The sequence below is a fragment of the Pavona decussata genome, unplaced genomic scaffold (assembly GCF_977016875.1).
Source record: "Pavona decussata unplaced genomic scaffold, jaPavDecu1.1 SCAFFOLD_348, whole genome shotgun sequence".
In the NCBI taxonomy this organism is placed as follows: Eukaryota; Metazoa; Cnidaria; class Anthozoa; order Scleractinia; family Agariciidae; genus Pavona; species Pavona decussata.
Genome location: NW_028145732.1, coordinates 324,678 through 344,339, shown reverse-complemented (window position 1 = coordinate 344,339; position 19,662 = coordinate 324,678). Strand labels below are relative to the sequence as shown.

The following is a 19,662-nucleotide window of genomic DNA, read 5'->3' as shown; positions in this document are numbered from 1 at the left end:
GGCATGTGGCTAATCTCTTAGTCTTAATAAGGTAAAAGTCTTAGGGAAGCCACTAATTAAAAAGTCAACAGCATTGTTTGTATTTCAAAGTACTATAGTCTGGAACTTTGGAAAGAGTTTTTTCGCGTTTCAAAATTGAGATGTAGTAGAAGGAAATTTGGCTCCAAATTACAGAGTGTGCATGCATCAAGCACCCTCTCTTAATGTGAACCGATTTCGTGCCAATATATGAGAACCTATCAGGGAACGTCATCAAAGTCTTTGAGGCAAGGTTAACTTTATATTAGTAATCTCACTTTTGCTGTTCTTTTCCTTGTTTTTTTACTATTAGCAGTCCCTTTGCCAATAATAAGGTAGGATCTCGACAGAGTAAGTTTAGAAAATTTTCACCATCTTGAATGGGTGTAGAAAAAGGAAAGCTAATCACCAGAGTATTGGTGGCTTATTACTAAATGGGACCGCAAGTCACTTATGCAACCTCGTATGGCGACGGTAGAGAGAAAGCCACCAAACAGTAGTTTGTATACCGAAACAACCGCAGATCAGCGTCACGGAAGTTTTTTATTTGTGCATATATTTTATATTTTGTAAAAAGTATATCACTACTCACCGTTCTCTAAACAGCGAGTGTTGAACACTTTATTTGAAACTTGTATTTACAACAAGCTATCCTGTAGCTCGGTAATGCACCAAAGGCATTGACGCTAATTCGATAATTCAACCAAAAAATTTGTTGGCAGCAAATAAGTTGTGTGACCCACTAATTTTAACATCATTTACAGAAAAACTCCTTATAATAAGAAAAATAACAGGCTTTAGGCCGTCACGCCATTACGTGCGCTTACAACTTTTTGACGACAGCAGTGATATTACTGTCTGAGTACAGCGACTAAAAAACATATACGTACAACGCGCGGTAATTATACATAACAGGAATAAAGCAAACATGTTCATAAAATATTAGTCTCGTCAAGTCATTGATAGTACACACTATAGTCATAAAAAAAGGCTAGCAAAACGAACAATGATCCCTAGTTAATAACTCTAGTTAATAACATGATGAAAATCAAAATGCTTATGATGGAAATTCATTCGAACAGCAAATGTTAAGTATAGCTCCTTTAATAGCCAAACTTGTGCCGGCACAATCTTTATCCAGTACAAGTTTTGCTTCACTATGACTGCAGGCCAAGAATCATCTTATCTTTGACAAACTCAAACAGCTTGTTCCAGGCCTCCGCGGTCTCCTGGGTCCAGCTTGACTTAAGCAAGTCTTCAAGAGTGGACATCAAAGCGGTTTGCATGGACTGGAAATAAATAGTATTTAATATTAAACCGTTATCTAGTATGTTTCGTTGTTTGTGTGGAGGAGCGGAGAGGAAAGTACACCTCACAATTTGTCGACTGAAACAGAAGTTATATTTGCTATCTACCGGTTGATCTGGCATTTTTCGGTGGAGAGAGGGAGACTGGAGAGTAGGATTCACCTCGCATTTTGGAGTAGAGTTTGCTGATTAACAACCAACCTCGTCATACGTGCAGCCTTTTTCTCACTTAAAACCCCGTCTATTTAAGCACTCATTTGTAATATGACCAACTTTATGGCCTGATGTTTGTGAATGGAATTAACTGTAATAGGACTAATGGACGTCATCGCCAAAGCTTGATGTTTAAACAAATTCTCCTAACTAGAACCACAAGAAAATTCTAGAGAACAGTGAGAAGAATGTGCATGTTGGTCTCGGAGCTGAAGACACAAGTTACAGTTTGGGCTTTATCTTTGGCCTTAAAGGAACCTCCATTCCGACAGCAAATTAAATTAAATTAGATTGTTGCAAATAGCGTCTAAATTCTAAAATTTTAGCTTCAAAAGTAGGAATAACATTCAAGTATATTAAAAATTAGGTATGATTATCCCCTATTTTCGCTTTTAAATTTCCCGGGCGTCGCCATTTTTGTTTTAATGACGTCATACGGTTGCCGCTATTGTCAGTAAGCAGAAGTTGTCTTGAGTGAAACAATTGAGCAACCGTATTACGTTATCCAAGATTGTGACGCCCGGGAAATTTAAAGGGAAAATGGGCGATAATCAAATCCTGTTTTGTCCGATACAGAAAAATTATTTCCATGTTTTCCAACGAAATTTGTAACTAGATTGCTTTTTCAACAATTTCAGGTTGATTTTTTTCAAGAGTGGATTATTAATTTATTCTGAAAAACCCCTCGGGGAGAATGAATAAAGTATTGTATTGTAGTGGAGGTTTCCTTTAACGTAGCCATATTGACGATTGAATTGGATTGTAAAACATTTCTTCAAATAAGATCTAGACACGATGGAGTCCACAAAATAGTAGTTGAAAGCAAATGTTAAGGTGTGTTTGCTTTTTGGACTTACATCAAGGTAGATTGGTTTCAAGGCTCGAGTTTTATGCCTCCGCCCCAGCTCTTCTAAATACGCGCCAAAACTCTCCGCGTCATCCAAAGCAGACACCGCATTTTCTACAGCTTTCATTACTCTCTTAGCATGCCCATATAAGGCGTTCGTTTTTTCCAGCTCCGAGGGAGGTACATCTTTAAACTCTGGAAATAGTCGCTGGTATTCTGGATTGGTTTCAAAGAATCTATAAACAGTGGACAAAATGCAATATTGTAAATTGTTCCTTTTTAAATGGAGACTGTCTCTTCTATAGAAACTCTGACTAGAACTTAAAACTTGAAGGGAAGGGCAAAGGGTTTTTTGGAAGAAAGTGGGCGGCTATTTACAAGCTTTCACGAACCTGTGGCATTGGAATCACCTTCTGAATTTTTTAGAGAAGTTAGGTATCGGGTCCATTAACTTTTATTGGCCTTACCTAAAAATACTATAATGACTCATCAAGCTGGCTTTGCCTCGTATTAATCAGGAATTGTGCAAATTTACACAGCTGGCACGTGCGTCAGCATCCTACACACAATTTTAAAATATCAATTATCACTTTTAAGTCAGCATTAGGTCCTGTTCTGCATATTCATTGCAATCGAATTATACAATATTTTTAGATCGTCCAGAGGGGCCTGGCGCATACAATTCAATTCAATTCAATTTCATTTTTCACACGTACAACGAGATTCAATACAATACATAAAAAAAATAAACATTTATATTACAAGGAGGATTAAAAAGAATTAGGATAAATTTGTTTGGTTTAGTGTGAGCAGTGCCCAAAGGAGCATGCTACTTTCGAGTTGGGCACTGCTTACGATGGAAGAGAAAATTATTTGGGAAGGTTTGAAAAAGAAAAAGAAAAAGAGCGTGCTTAGCGAACGGATGACGGTGAAGACCTCTACATTACATGCTCACAACTTTGGGCGCTTGTTCTTTTTACGCTGGCGCACCTAGGCTGTGGAACAGCCTTCCCGCGCATATCCGTGAGATAGAACCACTTGGCGCTTTTAAGAAATATATAAAAGCTTATCTTTTTAGGTTAGCTTTTAGCTAGTTTTTAGTAGTTTTTAATATTTCTTTTGTTTACTTTCAAAGTTTCAAAGAAGCCTAGGAATTTTTGTTTCGTTTTTATCTAGTCTATTTACTAATGTTTTTTTAAAGCGCTTTTGAACATTTTTATATTAAAAGGCTATAGTAAGTTTATAAATTATTATTATTATTATTATTATTATTATTATTTTTCATTTTATCAGTAAACTAAGATTAGTAGAAAACAGGTCAAAACAGCTACGAATTTCCTCAATATTATCATTGCCATTTTTCTTTTTGCTGTGTTTAATACCTCATTTTTTCTTTACTGTAGCATTTCAAACCACGTATCCTTTACAGCTGTTAAATCCAAAATTCTCACACTCTCACTCCAGCTGAGTCTCTTTCGTGAATTCTTTCATGTATCAGTGATGCAAAATTTTCACAGACCTGGATGTGAGGCTATCCCTGAACATCGCAGAATATGTATTTTTCCTATTGGGGCTGCATGAGCGGAAAACGTTCACATCATAGCTATCATTTGTTTTTGCTAAAGATAAAAAACACCTACAACACCATTGCTAAACAGTTTTCATCTGGACGATAACACAAGAGTGTTATGTTTAGCGACTCAAAGGTTGGATCTACCTAACTTCACGATTGCATGGCATTTGAAATTAATTAGCGTTTTAGAAGCAACATTACACGGGGCTAAATCAAGTTCTGCACTCAAAGTGCACGCCGTGTTCTATTGTTGTTTAGCTGAAGATGTTTTTTGCAAGTTCGGGGAGTAAACAGTAATTAGATATTTGGAAATTTTTGGTCGAATTATGCCCGAAATCCCAACCATTTGGCCGAAACGTATTCCCAGTTTCAATGCGTAACCGGGTATGAATCCGAGGCTTTGTAATGGGTGTGGTGAAAACAATTCAACAGCTGCTGATTATCAAAAGAAAAAACTATTGAAAAGTAATCCTGATATTTGCTTTAAAAACGCTCTGCTAGAACTCACTTTCACATGGGAACACAAATAGCGCATTGTGTTGCAACCGCTGGCTGTGCTGGTGCTGGGTTTATTATTATTACCAAAAGCACTCGACCTACCACCTCCAAAATAGTCGGAGAAAGTTCCGTTATGATGAACGTCAATCAAAGAAAACAAGTGGAAATTATTTTGAATTCTGACAAGGTTTCAAGGCAACCGTGCAAGAAACTGAGAAATTTACCTCATAAGAAAGAACGTAAAACCTTATTTAAATTGATTTCCGAGTCAGATCATGCGAAAAGAAAAGGGTAGTTTTGAATTAAAAATTTAAAATGTCACTGCACGTGATAACTTGCTAACTCGCACACATCGCTGATTTTATCCTCTAAATGATGCCCTTTGTTTCACATAAACTGGCTTGGAAATCAACTTTGATAAAGTTTACCATCTGTCATCGGATAAAACTGTCAATTTCTCTTTTCTGTTGCCTTGAAATATTGTCAGAATTCAAAACAATTTCAACGGCTTTTGTTTGCTTGATGTCGACCAAAACGCAACTTTTTCAGACTCTTTTGAAGGAGATTGGTCACGTGTTACTGGTAACTGCTGTAATAATGCGAAACTTGTCATTGTTAATATCCTCGAAAAAATAAAATATCTCTGCATAAGGGAATATACGACCTAAAATTGAGTATTTTAATGCGACATTTCAGCTTAATTTATACATTGTTTGAATAATTTTCCCGGCCGATCTTTTTATACAAAACGTTATTGCTTTGATTTGCTTTTTACAAATTATACGCGTACTTCCCGCTATCAACCCTTGGCGTGAATCAAGGTTTACTTCATAAGAGGGCGTGTTAACTTTAATAAAATACTATTTACTAACTGTTTCATTGTTAAGGTTTAGCTTTTGTTCTCATGTTTTACTCTTTGCGTTTTTGGCGACAGTTGTGACAGTTTAATATAAAAAAGCTCTGCATATTAATTTTCTTTATTAAAAATGAACGGTTTTCGTTATTTTTGCGCAAAATGTATGGTTGCCAAAATTTGGTTTGGAAAGAAATCGTCAACAAATAGCAGAAATATTTTACCCGTTTCACCAATCAGTGTTGTGCAAACTATTATTTTGCGAATTCTAAATCAGTAACCTGAATGGCACCAGCAGGGAAATTGATTCAAGATAACGGAAATTTGAGTATTTATTTATATTTGAGTATTTATATTTGAGTATTATTTGAGTATTTCCCCCTGTAGTGGAGATTTTTACGTTATTTTTGAATATTACTCTTGGGTTGTAACGTCTTGCTTAACAGCTTAAAACTAGAGACGTTTCTGATTTGGAATTGAGGCCTTTAATTGCATTTTAGTTGACAAACAGTCATCTAAAATTTTTTAATTTCTTTCTAAAGTTACTGTAATTACATACTTCGAGCTACCATAACGAAACAAAGAAGTAAGGACATTAATTATTCAGAACATTTCTTCTTAATATTTACTGAGTGAATTAAAAACGATTTTCGGCCTTGATGATGAGAAAATGTTGAAATTAGATAAATTATCATATGGAAATAAACGCATTAAATAACCCACCCAATGTAAAGTTAAGAGTTATTTAAGCAGTGAACGCAGTTCATTCTAACGTTTCGCATCTCCAACAAAGAAAATCGTTTTTTCCAAAACGATTACGGTAAGTTAATGACTTTTTAAGCATATCTGTTAAGGGATATATATAAGTTATTTGTTTTGCCTGAGAATCATTTTCGTCAGCTTTGTTTGATTCACAATGTAACGCATTTTCCGTTAACATTAGAGACTTACAACTAGACTTCCCTTTCTATTTTTTCAAATGCGATGACTCTACGCGCATATTTTTTTTGCAGAGCAGTACAGTGTAGGTTAATTTTTCATCTGGTATTCAGTTATAAATAAAATAATCAGAAGTTAAAAAAGTGTAGTTTATAGTTTTGGCAGCTGTGATTGCTCAAATCACAGTTTTTTCGTTATTGTTTTAAAAAACTGTATGCTCGTTCTACTTAGCATACACCATTTTACACTGCTTGGAGATGGAATCCGACGAAATAATGAAACTTAAATCTGTAAATCAGTATCCATGACGCTAGATAGTTATTACTAACACAGACCTCAGGGGAAAATGGCTTAGAACAAATTTTGCAGTGTGTTCGTATTTAGGGAAAATTGTAATCCTGAGCAGTTTATTCTGAATATGCAAATTACTGACAGAATTACAAACAAGGGGCTTCTACGCCACAATCTTTCTTTATACTCTCAATATTTCAATGAAGATCACAAACTCCACCTTACGCGTTTGATGGTTTTGGTCTATTGGAGACATAAAATGAATTTGTTCAAGTGGTTACTTTACAAACATTAAAAAAACGCAAAGGAAACCATGTTGTGATTATAATGACGCAGATAAAAACAAGCTTTATGTACTTACTTCATAAAAGTTTTCTTTCCCACAGAATTCTTATGAAGATCAACTATCTCCCATGTTTCGCGCACCAGGTACTTTTGGGCAGCGGAGAGCTGAATTAAGGCGATTTTGTCTTGACTCTTGCGACTCGCTGATGACCCACATCCCATTTTACTGTGAAGGAGGTGGCGAAACCACCTGCAAGTAAAATGAAAAGGTTGAATTTAAAAACGTTGTTACGTAACGAGTCACTACGGCTTTGTACAACATACAGAGATTATGTTTTGTTTACCAGAGAAAAAATAAATGAAACTTTTGCGATGATTAAACTCACTAACCACGCAAACCACACACAGCAAGCATTGTTTGCCACGCTTAGCATGCGTAAACTGCAAAGTGTTTTTCTTTATAGCTGATTTAAAATGCTAAATCAACAGCAGTTTTCAAATATAAACAATTAATGTATTTCCTATAGGAACACTACTCAAAGAAGTATTGAAAAAAAGTTATGTTTTACACAAGCTGAGATAAATACGAAATTAAAAGTATAGCATTGGTCAATTTTCAGGCTGGCGATAGCAAATTTGATACTTTTGTATCACTAAGGCCAAGATTCAAGAGTGTTAGTACTGTACTAATATATACTACTACAAATTGATTTCATTACTATCGGCTCAATCTATGCGTTCTATGGGCAAAAAGGGAAACCATAATTAATCATCTAATAACTGGAGATGTTGGCAAACATTTTCATTTGCGATAAGTAAATCCGACGTCTCGAGTCGTCGAAACGTCGGACTCGTGAATCTAATGTTGGGTTCTCTAACTTGGTTTGGTTAAAGTCTCTCAATGGCAAGCTAGTTTTGCAGCTGTCCATTTTGGTATGAGGACTTTTCAATAGGAGGATTACATCTCACCTCGTGTTTACAGCAAACATCAAGGAAACCACGACCATGGTTTTAACTGCTCGTTTGATGTACAAGTTTCTTATCTGTTCTGTGTCTGTCTCCTTGCAGTGCAAGATCACGAATACTATTCTTACTTCCACCATCAAGGGGGTAGTAATATCAGTATAATTTTTTTTAATCACTTTGCAACTAATGTAGTTTTAAAATCCTTAAATGTTTTTTGTTTGTTTTTTTTCTTTCTTCTCCTCTTCTTTTCAACTTGTATACAAATACGAAGGAAAAATACGATAGCGAAATTTTAAAACTTTTGAATCACATTGAAAGGATGTCATCTACATGCGATCGGCTGTTTAACGAAAGGTATTTCAAATTAAATTGTATTCAACATTAAGTTAGTTGTGATGAAACACGTCCAAGGCAAGCTTAATCTGGGTAGTAATTAAAAAGATTTCTTCTTTTAATTTTTGTTTGAAGAGAGTTTACGTTGAGTTTTCGAACCGTACATTCAAATTTTACGTTTTGTAAGGCTGATGGCACAAGAAACGAACATTTACCATTTATCGTAAAACCCAAAGCTGAATCAGTTTAAAAAATGAAGAATTTTCCTCCGCTGCAAATTATTTTTAATTGAAAGTCAACGAAAGCTACCGATAATTCACTTCTATTGAAATAGCACGCGCATAGATGGGATATTAAGAGGGCGCAAACAGCTGTCTGCAAAAGAACAAGACATCGGTAATGAAAGAAAAGATTTTAGCCAGATTTTTGCTGTAAAATGAAGCAGTTCAGAAAAATACTTTTCAGTTTCTTGGTTAAAACAGAAGACGAAAGTATCAATCAGCAGCGAGCCTCTGACGAGATAAAACATCCGCCATTCCCTTTACCAATTCCTACACGGTGTCCTTTTAAAAGTCTAATGGAAAAAGTGCAAAACGTTTCATGTAAGCTGTAAAACGAGTATCCACAAAACTTGCAAAACATCAGCACTAAAGTTATTTGCGGTTTGTCTTGCAGTGAATTTCACTTGGAAGCCAACCTTCTCCTTTAATATCGGAACGCTTCAACAGCATGGTCATAAAAAGCTTCTAGTTCTCTTAGGTACGTTACATTTTAGGCTGACCTGTAACCCTTTAAACCCCAATAATATCAGCATCTAATTTCTCATTACAACAACTACAATGGAAGCCTGCCTTACAGCCACCTCGGTAATACGGTCACCTCGTTATTACGGCCAGTGTTTTTTGGCGCGGCAAAAGGGCCATACAACTTCTTATAAAAAAAAAACCCTCGTTAATACGGCCAACGGCCACATTTTGAAATCCCAAACTGTACAATCCTTTATAATTTCACCCCCTTAATATGGCCACTCATGCTAAATTTAGAAAACCAAAACACCTGTGACACGTCAATTTCATTGACCTCCGTCATTTACTCTAATCAAACAACCGATTTCCTTTACAAACATGACAAAGGAAATACAGTAAATCTTGACCGGCTGACATTCGCCTTTAATAGGCAAATTACGAAGCGACTGAGTCAATGTGCCTCGCAACAAAGACGATTGACACGACTAAGTTCAAGTATTTTGTACAATTCCGTACATCTACATTGCCATTGTTTATTAGAGAGAACGGGTTGTTCAGGGAGTGCGAATGCGATATACCTAGTCATTTGACCCTGGCCCGGTAATACGGCCACCCCGTTAATACGGCCAATTTTTTGGGACCCATTGGTGACCGTATTAACGGGGTTCTACTGTACTACTGCCATACGAAATGCATGGAGAACAGTTATGATAATTATGCATCCATGTGTTGATACTCGCCCACAATCTTGACATCTGCAGAGTTAGTTTATACGCCCTTCTCGCTCTAGTTTCCAAGTTTCCTTGCTTCAATCTAAGGAACCACCATCAGCACTAACCTCATTTACATCTACTAAAACTGTCTTCGTGTTATCACGTTCAGGGTTAGTACCAGCTTCACAGAAAGTAGATATTTGGATGAGAAGAGGAAGTTTCTGCCTCCTCCCCCCCCCCCCCCCCCCCACTACTCTTCTTATATATGTGCCCCACACAAAGACTGCACAAGTGAGATAAACATTGTGACAAGAATATTTTAATTATGCATGCAATATTATTTTGGTTATCAGTGCTATCAAAATTAATTTGATGGTTGCGCATACTGTTTACAAACGTTTGTGATGAATCTATTCTAATAGATCTCCGAACTCAAGTAAAACCTGCAGCTGAGATTCACAACCATGCATGCATGTCTCATAAAGTACAATGCTATCTGAAAGCTGTCTTGGTTTGTTGTTTCTTTAATGCGAAAATTTTGAAAGCAAATTTCCAAAATAACTTTCATCCTTGCAACTCCTCGGATACAGCACTTTTTGTCGCGAGAAGAGCCTGATAAAACGGAATCTCTTCAACGTCTCAAGCTAAAAACAAACCGCCCTTTCGGCCGCCATTTTAGAGCAATCTAAACTAGACTAATCTAGTCCCTCTTTTTAGGACGACAGAAACACAAACAAGAATATCACTTGAAAAATATAAATTCATATTATTTCAACTATGTCGCGATTATTCCAACTTCTACAATGTGACCGAACTATCCAGGAACTAAACTTTAGGGAACAATTCACCGTCGTGTTTTCACGTTCTCCACAAAACCTTGAATATGGCCATTTCACGTTGTGGTTTTGAAGAGGACGGCTAAGAAATGTGCACCGCTCGTGCAGAGAGGGGCTTTTCCTCATTGATTCATTTTGTTTTGCAGCGCTCTCCTTGCCGTTACCGTTGTCATTGCGGCTTCAGTCCCCTAAGTTTGAAACTATTTCTCCCCACCTCCCCCCCCCTAGTTAACTACCCAATAAAGTTGTTTTGACTCAAGATTACTGTGGGTCTTAGCAGTTTATGTTTGATTGATTGGTGACTTTCCCAACTGATTTATGACCAACAGTTGTTCTCCAAATATTTATTCATAGTTGCCAGTGATGTCACTGTGGGCAATTAGCCGAATCGAAAACTAAATGAAATATGGTAATTTTGCAACCAGGAAATTGTCAGCTTCTATCTTCAAAAATAAAATTTAACATGGTTTGGAGTGTTTAAGTGGACATGTAGAATGTTCCTCTGACGATTTGCACATATATGATAGGCCACGTAGAACACTAAAAGTAATCTTAAATAAGACAGCATTATTTAAACTCTTTTCGAAACAAATGAAGAAAGTACCTTTTAAGCCATCTGTTCATTATGCCGCCAATATGCAAATCAGAAAAACACATTAGAACCAACCAAATATGTATTTTTCTCGCCAGGAATTTCCGAACCTGTTTTTAAAATTAGCTTTTGTTGACGGCAAGTTGGGTAGAATTTATGACGTTTGGTTTACTCATCTACTTATTTAAATCGATGCGCAGAAGCACTAGTGCAAAGAACTACCTTGGAGCGGCTCCAAGATAAGAGTTCAATGTAATAAGTTAAAGATTTTTTGGAAGGTGGTCATATTGATATACAACTAACAATACATGTGGCAAATACTAAGTTAGTTTACATAAGATCATGTGCCAGTTTCCCCCAGTACACTAATTACACATTTTGTTATTACTGGTAGACAGGGTGAAGAAGCGCGAGCATTACTTTTCATTAAACATGGGGTGTTCGTCTTCTGTGGGCCACAAAGGTGGCCATATTTCGTTGCCGCTGTCGGAAACACAGAAATCTCTTGTCAGAGAGACATGGGAGACTGTGGAACAACACAAAAACAACGTCGGGAAAAAGACGTTTCTAAGGTAACCACTGTTTATTTTGATCGAAAGGATTCTGAAGCTACTACCGAGACGCACAGATTACAGAACGAGTAGAATAGTCTGCACATCTTGCGATCAGTAAGATCGATTCACGGTTCTTTCTCGGTGAAATCCTCACTTGAAATAAGTTAAGATAATAATTTATTTCTGTTGTGCGTAGCCGGCAAGAAATTGTTAATATTTCTTGCTGAATCACTCACAAACACAGACAAAAGTTATCACCACAATCGTTAAATTATTGGGCATACATTACACGCTTATGACCATACCATACTACTCACTAAATCGTCTTTCTCTGTTTTAAACCTTTGTCATTTCTGAACAACTTTCGCCGCTAGGCACTTTAATATTCATTCAGTCTTTCTTGCTTGTAATTCACAAACTTGACCCCTTAGACTTTGAGTAGTAATTTCAACAAGTTGGCTCTTCTGTTGTATTCCTTCATAATTAAATATAAGGAAAATAATGCTTTCCCTTTCACGTGAATATGACATAATGGAAATTGCTAAAACAGAGTAATCTCCTAACAGAGGGTTATGAGAAAGCTCAGCTTATGAATAATTACCACAACTATTGAACTGCCTGAAATCCTTTTCGCACACATATTGGCAATAATTTCGCTCCTTTCAGGAGAGAATTACCATTATGCTGTACATTTGACCAAGTTTAAATCGTAAAGCGGTTGCTATAAGGTAGCTGTTGAAAGCAAGTCGATCTCGTGTGCTTGCTTGAAACTCCAAACTTCCTGTCTTCCATTTTTTTATTATTATTTCTCTACTGCAGATGGTTAGGGCTGCTCCTTAAATTCACGCAACTCAAACGAAACGCAATATTACACTGTATCTCCGGTTATTTTTTTAAAGTAACCAACAAGTGCAAATTGGAAGTATTTTGAGACTACAGCAGGTGTATTTAACTTCTGTGACGCGATAAAATAACAAGAAGTCAACATGAAGCTTAGTTCGTTTGCTTGTAACTATTTCTGTCGCGCTGGCCTTGCTTTCAGCCGGCTATACTGAGACGCCAATTGTACGACCCTTTCTTTCGGCAAAAGAAATGAAGAACAAAATTGCAGATTCGATGATTTTCAAACATGATGTGTTTGATGCTAAGTCGCTCGCGGCGGCAGATACTGAGATGAATGTTGTTTTATGCTATCTATCAAAACTTTTTGCCGCCATAATTCCCAAATGACAAATAATTAGAGCACTAAAATCTTTGAATTTTGAAACATTTAATGCTCCCTTAAGACAACCTCTTTACTCTTATAATATACGACAGCTTAAAAACTAAAATATTTTAAAAATTGCAAAAAATAACAAAACAAAAAGATCACATGGAATCACTACTTGATCGCTTTTATTTAAATAATCAAACGTTACAAGAATCTTCTTACAAAATATCAAATAACACTACGACTTGAAGAAAAGTAGTACTCAACAGTTTCAAGTGATGGTTAAATTCACCCTTATAATTAAAAGGTAGAACGTCTTTGACATAAGAAGATAAAGCATTATTTTTAAGTCTCGAATATTCATTCTACTGATAACGTTTAACGGTACGTTAACAACGAGTTCATTCAAGAGGCGGCCCCACACGACTGTCTGGTTTCACCAGCATAATTCTAACGCAAGACTAAGCAAAAGCAAAACGTGTAATTCACAGAGGCCTTTGTACTTTTGCTTTTTTTCACGTTGCTATGGTGATCGGAAGGGCCATGGGCAAAAATCACCATGGTGAGAGGCGCCTTCTGACTAAATATCATCATCAACATTATCATCATGATCATCATCATCATTATTATTATTATTATTATTATTATTACCATTGTTGTTGTTGTAGTTGTTGCGCTATGTTCCATGATGTGTGACGATGACGTCGACCCAGGTTGTCCAAACGTCAGTCAATGTCACCACAGACAGTCTTTTTCAGGACTACACTCAACCGGATGATAATTTACACTAGATTCTCAGTATTCCAGTATTCACATTACAGAGAAGTAGCGTATTTGTACTCATTTGACTTTACGTTGTTTTAGATTTTTTCAGCAAAACCCAGAGTACCAAAAGCTGTTCCCGGAATTTAAAGGCGTGGATCCGGCGGAGCTGGAAAACACGAGCGCGCTTTACGGTCACGCCAAACGTGTCATGAAAGCTGTGGAGAATGCTGTGTCCTCATTGGACGATGCATTTAGCTTTGCTGGTTACTTGGAGGAACTAGGCAGGAGACATAAGGCCCGTGCATTGAAGCCCGTGTATCTCGATGTAAGGAAATATTGATGCATATACCAAAAGCCACTTTCAGCGTTACATGCATACCAGAGAATAGCGCGGGTTTTTTTTCCCACATGCTATGTAAACAGCAGGTAGACAGTATAAACTATTAAGCGGGAAATTTTGCGGTTATTGGCATAAGAAACGACAAAAATTCAGTAACTACAACTACTGACCTCAAATGGCCGAAGAAATGCATTAACCTTGCACAGTTCTCAGTTTATTTGAAAATTCAAACGAACAGTCGACCACCTTCGCCTTCGATCGGCTCGGCTTTGTAACTTACGGTAGAATTGGGCCGTTTGTTCGCAAGGCGTTGAAGATCAAAACCGTCGATTTATCGATCTTGGATTAACTTCTTGATATTCCCTACGTCGATTTGACGATTAAAAATCCCATCTTCATCATCTAAAGTCAAGTTCAACTGTAAATAAATCAACTGTGCTTACATTTAAGACTTATGCCTGTTTATGTGGCATGTCCAATAATAGTCGCTATCGCAAATAGCCGTAATTGATCAAACACACCCGTACATGAATTTTTCTATGATGTGAATAAGCACGGAATTCAATACCTTTCACGTTTACAAGCCTCGTTCACGTTCTCGATTGTTCATCTCCGCAGGCAATGCAGGAATCCCTGATGGAGGCCTTAAAAGAACTGTTAAATCACCAATGGACACCAGAAACAGAAGAAGCGTGGAATAAATTGTTCCGTTTCATTTCAAGCACAATGGTAAAAGGACTGCAGTCACCGTAAACTCTTTCCAGTACACATTCAAATGTTACAAATATCATTCAACTAAACATAATCTTCAAAGAGGCTGGCCCGCACAAAAGACTGAGAACAATTATTATGAAGCATTCGTATGCTGCACTTACAATAATAATATTTAGTATTTCTACTGCGCAAATTAACGTGTAAATATGATACATGGTAAATATGGCTTACTAACCCGCGCTATATTTCGTGCTGCGCCCCAACCAAATTAATTGCGATTGAGGACGATGTTTCTTTCTTTCAAAAACACTTTTCTTTTCTTTGGCCACAAAAGTTGCATGTTTGATTTCACAAAGAACGAAACGTTTTGAACATCAGTGTTTCGTGTTTCACTCTTGCAAGTAAACGTGAGGATCGGCGGAAGAAGTAAAAACTGGGAAGGGTGCATGGTAACCAGCCGGCTTAGCTGCGAATTGTGCTTTAAAATGGAATTATGCGACGGTACAAGAAAGGAAAACATTGTATCATTGAGAAGATGTAACAAACCTGCAGTTTTCCAAGAAACTGAAAGTTAAGTCTTCAAGAAGGAATTGTGTTATCTGTTGCAGTAAATTTTCAATTCTCCTTGTAAATAATATGAACTGTACTCTGTACACATATCGCTTCTCTTTTAGACGAAGAATACATGGATATAAAATGTAATTTGAACGGTTAAGTAGAGCATGCCCCTAAACTTGGTGTTCAAATTGCATCTAATCTAAACTGGCCAAAGGATGACTGTCTACTCCAGGGGACCAGTTAAGACAGTAAGAGTGGCTAGAGTTTCACCAAGACTGAGAAAGAAAATAGATTTCGTTTTGCAAAATATTGAGGCGCTCAGGAGACAGAACAACATGAAAAGTCTGCTAGGTGGATTCATTTCCTTTGAATAATCACTCTTTAACCCGGGATTTCACGCAAAAGTTAAAACTAGCTTGTACAGCATAATACCTTGCATCACAGTTTAGCTAACTGTGAAGTATTTTTGAGTGGTTTTCTTTGAATAGTCATGATCACACTGGTTAGAATATATGATACTTCCTGCTTCGCCATTAATTTAATACTCCAATGTTATTTATGCCAGCCATACAGAACTACTATATAAGCGAATATAATTTTTTGTTATAATTAAATGCAAATTTCAGTCCGAGCAAGTGACAAAGTGAACGATTTTAAACGCTGGTGGCGGTGATAGCTGAGGTAAGCGCGCCACTGAGGCGGATGATTGAAATCGTTGATATATGGCGTCTTAGATACTGGCGGTGCAGACCATTGACGGTGTACTATCGAATATTGCCAAAGCTCGCTTGAGATTCATTTCGGTTTTGACTAGCGTATAAATCAGTCATAGTGTCGCTACCTTTAGAAGCCCAGACTATAACTGTGTTGGCTATCAAAATATTATGCATGCAAGAACCTCTAACGTGTGCAAACTGTGGCAGGTGATTGTATGGTTGTATTATTGTGTTTTTCTAACAATCAGTGGGTCATTAAACCGTCTGAGGAACCAAACTGTCTGCATTTGTGTCACTGCTAACAGGTCCAACCCCATATAACCTGCTGAGCAATATTCAATTTTCTACTTTATTTATATCTTGGCAGGTTTTTTGTCTTGAGGGAGGGTAAAAAATATCTTCAAATAAACCTTGTGATTGCCTGGAGCGGTGCTCGGTATAACCCAAAAGTACTTGTCGAATATCGTTGTTTGACCAGTGTTAAGAGCAAGTACACACAATAAAGCTACACACACGTAGCATAAACCATGAATAATGTTTCGAACAGTTATTACTTATTCCTTTGATTCTGTACTTCACGATCAGTGAATAACTTTTTTTTTCAGTGAATAAGTTGCATTATAGCTAAACCAGACTTTTTATGATATGTGATACAAACCGTGCACCTGCCCCTGTGGGCTTCAAAATTTTAGAGGAAATCCAGAAAAATTACCCGCCGGTTTATTTTCCTTTCTTAAAAATATTGAAAGGAATGCTAAAAAAATATTTATTAAGAAAGTGGGGAAACATGTAGAAAATCCTACAGAACAAGTAACACCGACTTACGTTTTAAAAATATACAAATTTTGCAATCATTATTTATCACTTTTTCTCAATATCTTGCCCCTCCGCCCAATTCATAAAATAGGTTTTATTCGTCATATAATAGACAGAGGATTTAGTCGTAAAATGTCATAAGAAATCATTTTTAAGCCTGTAATTATCGGGATTATGTTTGGAGTCAAAACGTGGCAATATTTTACGAACATTGCCACAAAATATTACCATCACAAAAGTAACTGTAATCTGTCAAAACCGCTAAGTAAAGAAAAGCGAGGAAGGTAAACTTACCAAGGTATTTTACCAGATTTATGGCTCTTCTAATAAATATTTGGAGTTTAGAAAGCTGTGAAAACAATAAACCACCACCAACATTTCATAATCAAAGTCAAAAGATTGAAGGGAAGCACTAGCTCACCTGACAACATGTCACAAAGCGCCGGCTGGATTGATTGCTCTTAAGAAAATCAAGATTGAGAAGTGTCAACTGAAGAAAGCTTTGACGAGGAAATGCACAATATAACCTTACACTCTGTAAGCTCCATTGTATGTTCTAGCAGTAAAAGGATTCTCAGACTTCTGTTAATTTCGACAAATCGTTGAAGTCTTTTTGTGGATCCGAAATTCGAAAAAAAGAGCACCAATTCGGAATTGATTTCTTTGTTGTATAGTTAGACCAACGCAAGCAGTAGGACCGGAAAAAAGAAAACCCTGCAATCAATTTAATATCACTACGAAATGACAATTTGTGAGCGTAATAAAAGAACCCACTTCAGACAGCCTGTTGGTCAAAATGTAAAGATTGCGTCAGCAATTGACAACTGACTGGGTAATAGAAAAAAAAATCGTCTCGAAAGCCTCCTTGAAAGGCTACTGTGAAGTGAACGCTTCATACCGCCTGCGGCCTGAAAGGCGTTATTGCGTTAAATGTCACTTGTAAGCAATAAAAAGAACATCATCCTAGCGGTAAAGAAAAAATGGAAGAAAATAAATATTAAAAATCATTTAAGTATAAAACATTTCTTAATTTGGTCGATGTCTCTAAGGAGCCCTTTAAAATCTTTAAAATGCTCTTTGCGGAAATATGTTTGCAATTAGGATATGGCAGATAAAAGCTATGATATGCATTAAGAAGCACGACATATTTATATTTTTTGTTTTCCTACGGAATATTTCATAAATATATATTTATATTAGGCAGACGGAAATTATAAGCTAGAACAAAGACCTAAGTCTCAACATCTTAGACAATAAGCCAAGCCGTACTGGGCTATAAAATTTATCTTTAAAATTATATTACGCTTTTCAAAGTATTATTAGATTTTTAACAAAAGTCCAACGGTTCTTCTCTGTGTATCACGGTTTACCTACCTCATCAATGACCAACACTTCTAACTTCTAATACAATCCTGGGAATATTAATAAAAGTAAAGTAAAGAAGGTTTATTTATACACGATTAGATTTAAAGCTAGCAGGAAGCTTGTGGGGCCGTGTTATCAAACAAATATAAAACTGTACCATAATCAGACATCCCCGATTTCTGTAACGCATACCATCAACTCAGTGATATCATAAGGTTATCAAAAAAAGATAATGATTGTGGACAAATAGGAACTCCAAAAGAGGTATTTTATAGTTGTGAGATGTATGGCTTTTTTGTGACGTGAGGTATGACACGAATGCTTTTGCTAGGTACGTAAGGTAGCTAAGTGGGGACCCACTCTCAAACGATCGACTATCTTGGCCCTTCGGCCCTACGTGCCTCCGTTTCAGGCGGGATCCCCCAGGCGCCTCCCCTAGATCCGCCGTTGAGTAGTCACAAAACAGCCTCGTTTCCAGGCAAGGGAAAAGCCCTGGGAACGAGGTTGGTCACAAAACTTATATTGGTTGAATTTTACTCATTCTATTTTATTGGGAATAGAGTAGTTCATTGAAGAATTAGGCTACAGCCTGTTCTTCCTCGCATTTCCCATTATCATTGGAAGTCTATGATCGATTAACAGAAATATTCGACAGCTTTCTTATGTTGAGAGCGAGGTTTTCTTGTCCTAATGATGAAGGTTACGCATTACGATAAGACCCGATAACGAATTCGATCGTCAAAGGAAACACAGAAGACCGGGAACGATTTCCTGTAAAATTTGACATTTCAAGAAAGAAAAATGTCTAAGTCTTACGACTGGTGATAAAAGGATACATCCTTATGTTTTTTTGTGTTATTTTTGCGAGGCAATAGTTTCGACAAAAGCTTTCACGATTGAACGTACGAAAGATGTGCCACGGCCTCCTAGATGGGGACTGGGGGGATTATTTGATACCAAGCAGAGAAAAGAGGACTCGGGGAAGCCATGATTTTAAATTTGTTGCACCGAAAGGACATAAAGATATTTTTAGATTTTCTTTCTTTTCCAGGACGATTACTGAATGGAACAAAATTTCAGAAGAAACTATTTCCAGCCAATCACTCTTTATTTTTAAAAGTAAACTAGTTAATTTAATTCTTATTGGTAGATAAACTTTTATTGTTATTTTGTATATTTTAGAATAGTTTTATTCATTATTATTTTAGAGTTGGCGTGTTGTCCCACGACTTTGACGACTAAACGACATTTAGATTTAGATTTAGAAAAACATAAACGATGTACGATGACCAATTTCAGCAGTACAGGAAGTCGTCCAAAATGATTTCTGAAAGTTCAATGAATATCCAAGATAAGTTTTAAAATCTGTGAGCTCAACTGGAAACTCAATTGTAACCGCAGAAATGAAGTGCACAACCACTGAACCACTGGTTGCCAGAAGTGGCACTATGAAACATCCGGAAACACCGAAAGAAATATTGACTTTTAAAGGATAATCCACCTTGGCGCGTACTTACAAAGAAAGAGGAGAGTGTCCCTAAACGAGGCGAGAAAAATACAAATGGACGCATGATGGTACAGTCAGCTTGGGCTCTCCACTAGGTCTGTGTTACC

At 36.8% G+C, this 19,662-nt stretch overlaps 2 protein-coding genes across 8 annotated transcripts; one reads left to right on the top strand and one right to left on the bottom strand.

Annotated features, from left to right (window-relative positions):
- Positions 1 to 8: 8 nt before the first annotated feature.
- Positions 9 to 17,570, bottom strand: LOC146453150 (globin-1-like). 4 transcript variants are annotated; one of them, XM_085096968.1, is made up of 5 exons: positions 17,105 to 17,569; positions 16,978 to 17,032; positions 6,901 to 7,074; positions 2,396 to 2,621; positions 10 to 1,307 (listed from the first exon to the last, which is right to left on the bottom strand). In XM_085096968.1, exons 3-5 carry the CDS (start codon positions 7,044 to 7,046, stop codon positions 1,176 to 1,178), a joined length of 504 nt encoding a protein of 167 aa, XP_084953094.1. In that variant the 5' UTR covers positions 7,047 to 7,074; positions 16,978 to 17,032; positions 17,105 to 17,569; the 3' UTR covers positions 10 to 1,175. The 4 variants fall into 4 exon arrangements, with proteins under 4 accessions (XP_084953095.1, XP_084953097.1, XP_084953094.1 ...); XM_085096970.1 differs by having other exon boundaries at positions 17,216 to 17,569; XM_085096969.1 differs by lacking the exon at positions 16,978 to 17,032 and having other exon boundaries at positions 9 to 1,307; positions 17,105 to 17,570.
- Positions 7,081 to 16,144, top strand: LOC146453151 (cytoglobin-2-like). 4 transcript variants are annotated; one of them, XM_085096973.1, is made up of 5 exons: positions 7,081 to 7,934; positions 8,799 to 8,882; positions 11,405 to 11,582; positions 13,639 to 13,864; positions 14,498 to 16,144. In XM_085096973.1, exons 3-5 carry the CDS (start codon positions 11,443 to 11,445, stop codon positions 14,630 to 14,632), a joined length of 501 nt encoding a protein of 166 aa, XP_084953099.1. In that variant the 5' UTR covers positions 7,081 to 7,934; positions 8,799 to 8,882; positions 11,405 to 11,442; the 3' UTR covers positions 14,633 to 16,144. The 4 variants fall into 4 exon arrangements, with proteins under 4 accessions (XP_084953099.1, XP_084953098.1, XP_084953100.1 ...); XM_085096972.1 differs by having other exon boundaries at positions 7,081 to 8,882; XM_085096974.1 differs by lacking the exons at positions 7,081 to 7,934; positions 8,799 to 8,882 and adding an exon at positions 10,708 to 11,262.
- Positions 17,571 to 19,662: the final 2,092 nt, after the last annotated feature.

What these genes read in the sequence shown, in the direction of transcription:
- LOC146453150 (XM_085096969.1), bottom strand. Translation starts at nt 7,046, where the DNA reads ATGGGATGTGGGTCATCAGCGAGTCGCAAGAGTCAAGACAAAATCGCC. An exon ending in GGAAAGAAAACTTTTATGAA is followed by an intron (nt 2,622 to 6,900) that starts GTAAGTACATAA and finishes CACTGTTTATAG; the next exon opens with ATTCTTTGAAACCAATCCAG. An exon ending in TGAAACCAATCTACCTTGAT is followed by an intron (nt 1,308 to 2,395) that starts GTAAGTCCAAAA and finishes ATTTATTTCCAG; the next exon opens with TCCATGCAAACCGCTTTGAT.
- LOC146453151 (XM_085096973.1), top strand. Translation starts at nt 11,443, where the DNA reads ATGGGGTGTTCGTCTTCTGTGGGCCACAAAGGTGGCCATATTTCGTTG. An exon ending in GGGAAAAAGACGTTTCTAAG is followed by an intron (nt 11,583 to 13,638) that starts GTAACCACTGTT and finishes ACGTTGTTTTAG; the next exon opens with ATTTTTTCAGCAAAACCCAG. An exon ending in TGAAGCCCGTGTATCTCGAT is followed by an intron (nt 13,865 to 14,497) that starts GTAAGGAAATAT and finishes TCATCTCCGCAG; the next exon opens with GCAATGCAGGAATCCCTGAT.